Source organism: Myotis davidii, unplaced genomic scaffold (assembly GCF_000327345.1).
Source record: "Myotis davidii unplaced genomic scaffold, ASM32734v1 scaffold299, whole genome shotgun sequence".
Classification (NCBI taxonomy): Eukaryota; Metazoa; Chordata; class Mammalia; order Chiroptera; family Vespertilionidae; genus Myotis; species Myotis davidii.
In genome coordinates, this window is record NW_006293088.1 from 7,374,695 (window position 1) to 7,377,785 (window position 3,091).

A 3,091-nucleotide genomic window follows, 5' to 3' on the forward strand; every position below is an offset into this window, starting at 1 on the left:
GAGGGAAGGGAGCACAGGGCTTCTCTTAAGCCTCTGAGAAACCCTGGGCTTCCTGTGGGCACTGTGAGCGAATCAGACTCCAGAGAGAAAAGGAGGAAAATCAGACAGGGGCACAGATCAGGGAGCAAAACCAGCGGGGCTGCGGCTTCGGCAGCATGGCCACCGCACAGGCTGTCTGCCGTGCTGGGTTTGCCTCTGGCTGGTCTGAGTGGGCACAGGAGAGGCTGGCAGGGACCGAGGGACCAGTGGGGACAGAGGCTCAGGACAGAGGCCGCACACCTTCGTAAGAGCCTCCTCACTTCAGGGCCCAACACCGGTCCCCCTCCAGGCTGTGCTCTGGAGCAGCGGTCGCCAGGTGGTCCGCACCACGGAGGGTCCGAGACGTTCGAAAGGTTGGCGACCGCTGCTCTAGATGCCCTGCGACCACCCTGGTCAGGAGCCTCGCCCTCCCCTCACCTGTGTGGCCGTTGTTGGTCATGACGAAGTCGCCGCCCTGCGCCTCGTAGCCGGTCAGGTTCAGCGCCTTCAGGGAGGGGTTGTACCGCACCTTCTTCCTCTGCACGTCGATGGGCGACTGTCTGTCCCCCCCGCAGGTGGGGTACTCCTCGGGCCAGTGTGTCTCATCGTTCGGCCCCTCTGAAGAGGGAGAGAACAAAGGGGAGCACAGGTCAGGGCCCTCCCTGGGGCGCCCCACTTATGGCAAAGGTCAGAGCCTGCCACTCACAGCAGAGCCTGCCCAGCCGGGGCCCCCAGTGGCCAGCAGGATGCCAGGGTCAAGGCCAGGCTGCCTTGTAGAAAGCAGACCCAGGGCCTCAGAAGAGGGTGGGAGGGACATCTGAATCCACTCCAGGGACCCCAGCCCTATAGATATGACTTGGTGTGTGTGTGTGTGTGTGTGTGTGTTTGTGTGTTTAATATATTTTTAATTGATTTTTACAGAAAGGAAGGGAGAACATCAATGAGAGAGAAGCATCGATCAGCTGCCTCCTGCATGACCCCTACTGGGGATCGAGCCCACAACCCAGGTACATGCCCTTGACCAGAATCGAACCTGGGACCCTTCTGTCCGCAGGTCGATGCTCTATCCACTGAGCCAAACCGGTTAGGGCACAACTTGGTGTTTTGAAAACAGTGGTGACTACACAGCCTCAGTTTCCCTCTGAAGGGCGGGCAGCGGATAAGTGCGTTAGGGGCTCCTTGGGCTTGGCCATCACTGAGCCCAGGACCTTCTGCGAACGGAGAGCATGGGTTTTCCCGTTTCCTTGGATGCCACCGTGTCCTACCCAACCCCCACCCCTGAGAGTGACACGGCCCCCACGCCCGCCGGCAGGACCTCCCACCTGGTTCCTGGTCCCTAAAGACCAGGTCTGGACTCGGGGCAAGAAGGGAAGCACCGGATTCAAAGATGAGCAAATAACTGGTTAAAACATATCAGAGCAGCCCGGCCCGCGTGGCTCAGTGGTTGAGCATCGACCTATGAACCAGGAGGTCACAGTTCAATTCCCCGTCAGGGCACACGCCTGGGTTGTGGGCTCCATCCCCAATGTGGGGCGTGCAGGAGGCAGACAATCAATGATTCTCTCTCATGATTGATGCTTCTATCTCTCTCTTCCTTCCTCTCTGAAATCAATAAATATATATATCAAAGTAAGGAAATGTATCTCTCCCAGCCACAGTGGGGAGAGCGATGACTTCAGAACAGCTGTGGGTCCTGGTCTCACCCCCTGTGCCTTCGGGTCCAAGTCCCGCCCCCCGCCCCCAGGGGCCCAGCTGCGTGAAAAGGGCACAGCTTGTGTTAAGGAGGACTTTGACCGGGAACTTGAGCAGCTTCTTGGCTTTGCAACAGCAAGTCCTTTCTGCGCTTCTCTACGTGATGTCCAGACCAGGTTTAAACAATTCTCTCCGGGAGGCGGATGCGCAGCTCAAGATGGAAGGCCCTGGCCCAGACCCCTGCCAGCCCTGGGGGTGGGGGGCAGGGTTTGCAGGGCTCAGTATTCCAGGAGGCCCTGGCAGTAGCTGCCCCAGTCCTCCGGGCCCTTGGTGGCTGTCTGCAGGCCACAGCCCCATGGCTGGGCTGTTGGCATTCCCTCTCATCCTTGCCCTCTCAGCGGGGCCACGGCCTCATGGGTTCCTTAGCCCAGCACCCAGCGGCCAGGGCTGGCCGGCCGCCCCAAAGCTGGACCCTCTGTGTCTCCCTGAAGTGTCCCTAGTCCCGCTGCCCTTGGCCTAACGGGACATAGGTCCGCCCGAATGGGTGCCTCCCGTGTCGGGGGCGGGCTGTGCAGAGGGGGCCCCACACCGTGTCTGCTCCTGGTCCTGCGTCTGCGTCCTATCGGGGCCCTGCCTCGGGGCAGCTCAGAAAAGACGGGGCGGAGGCAGGCGCTCTGGGCACTGCCACGGGCAGGGGTGTTTCGCGTCCAAGCCCCACAGACACGGCCTGCCTGTTCTTGGCTCCCACGGGGCTAAGTGCCAGGGGCTTCCATTTCACAGGTAAAAGTCGGGGTTCAGTCAAGTGTAGATTACAGTGTCAGCAGGGTCCTGGCGACCGAGGGCGGGCAGCTGGGGGCCCCCAGAGGCCTGGGTGCCCGGGTCCTCGGCCGTCGGGACGTTCTGGGGCAGCCCCGTCTCATGAGACAGCCGAGAAGAGCGCTCCCGGGCCCTGGAGGCTGCGGCAGGCAGCCCTTAGTTTCTTGTGTGTTTTTTAAATCCTCACCAGAGGATTTGTTTTTATTGGTTTTAGAGAGGGAGCGAGGGAGGGAGGGAGGGAGGGAGGGAGGTAGGGAGGAAAGAACATTGATCTAAGAGAGAAACAGCTATTGGTCGCTTTCCATACACACCCCAACTGGGTCGAACCCGCAACCTAGGTGAGTGCCCTGACCAGCAATCGAGCCCACAGCCTTTGGTGTACGGGACGATGCTCCAACCCCCTGAGCCACCCGGCCAGGCCAGCGGGCAGCCCTTTGTGACAACTTTGTTTCCCACTCACAGGCCAAGAAAGCAAAGGACAGGGCCCAGGCTCGGGGGCAGCCGGGGGCAGGAACGTGTCCAAGCCCAAGAGCGCAGGTGAGCCGGGGCCTGGGAAGGGCGAGCC

The 3,091-nt window shown here is 60.9% G+C and overlaps 1 protein-coding gene across 1 annotated transcript in view; it reads right to left on the bottom strand.

The window, feature by feature from the left end:
• CA6 (carbonic anhydrase VI) overlaps window positions 1–3,091 on the bottom strand; it is a 17,883-nt gene that overhangs the window by 13,206 nt on the left and 1,586 nt on the right. Inside the window, exon 2 of the mRNA XM_015565958.1 lies at window positions 457–636. Within this exon, the coding sequence (XP_015421444.1) occupies window positions 457–636 (180 nt within the window). The remainder of the gene's footprint in view (window positions 1–456; window positions 637–3,091) is intronic.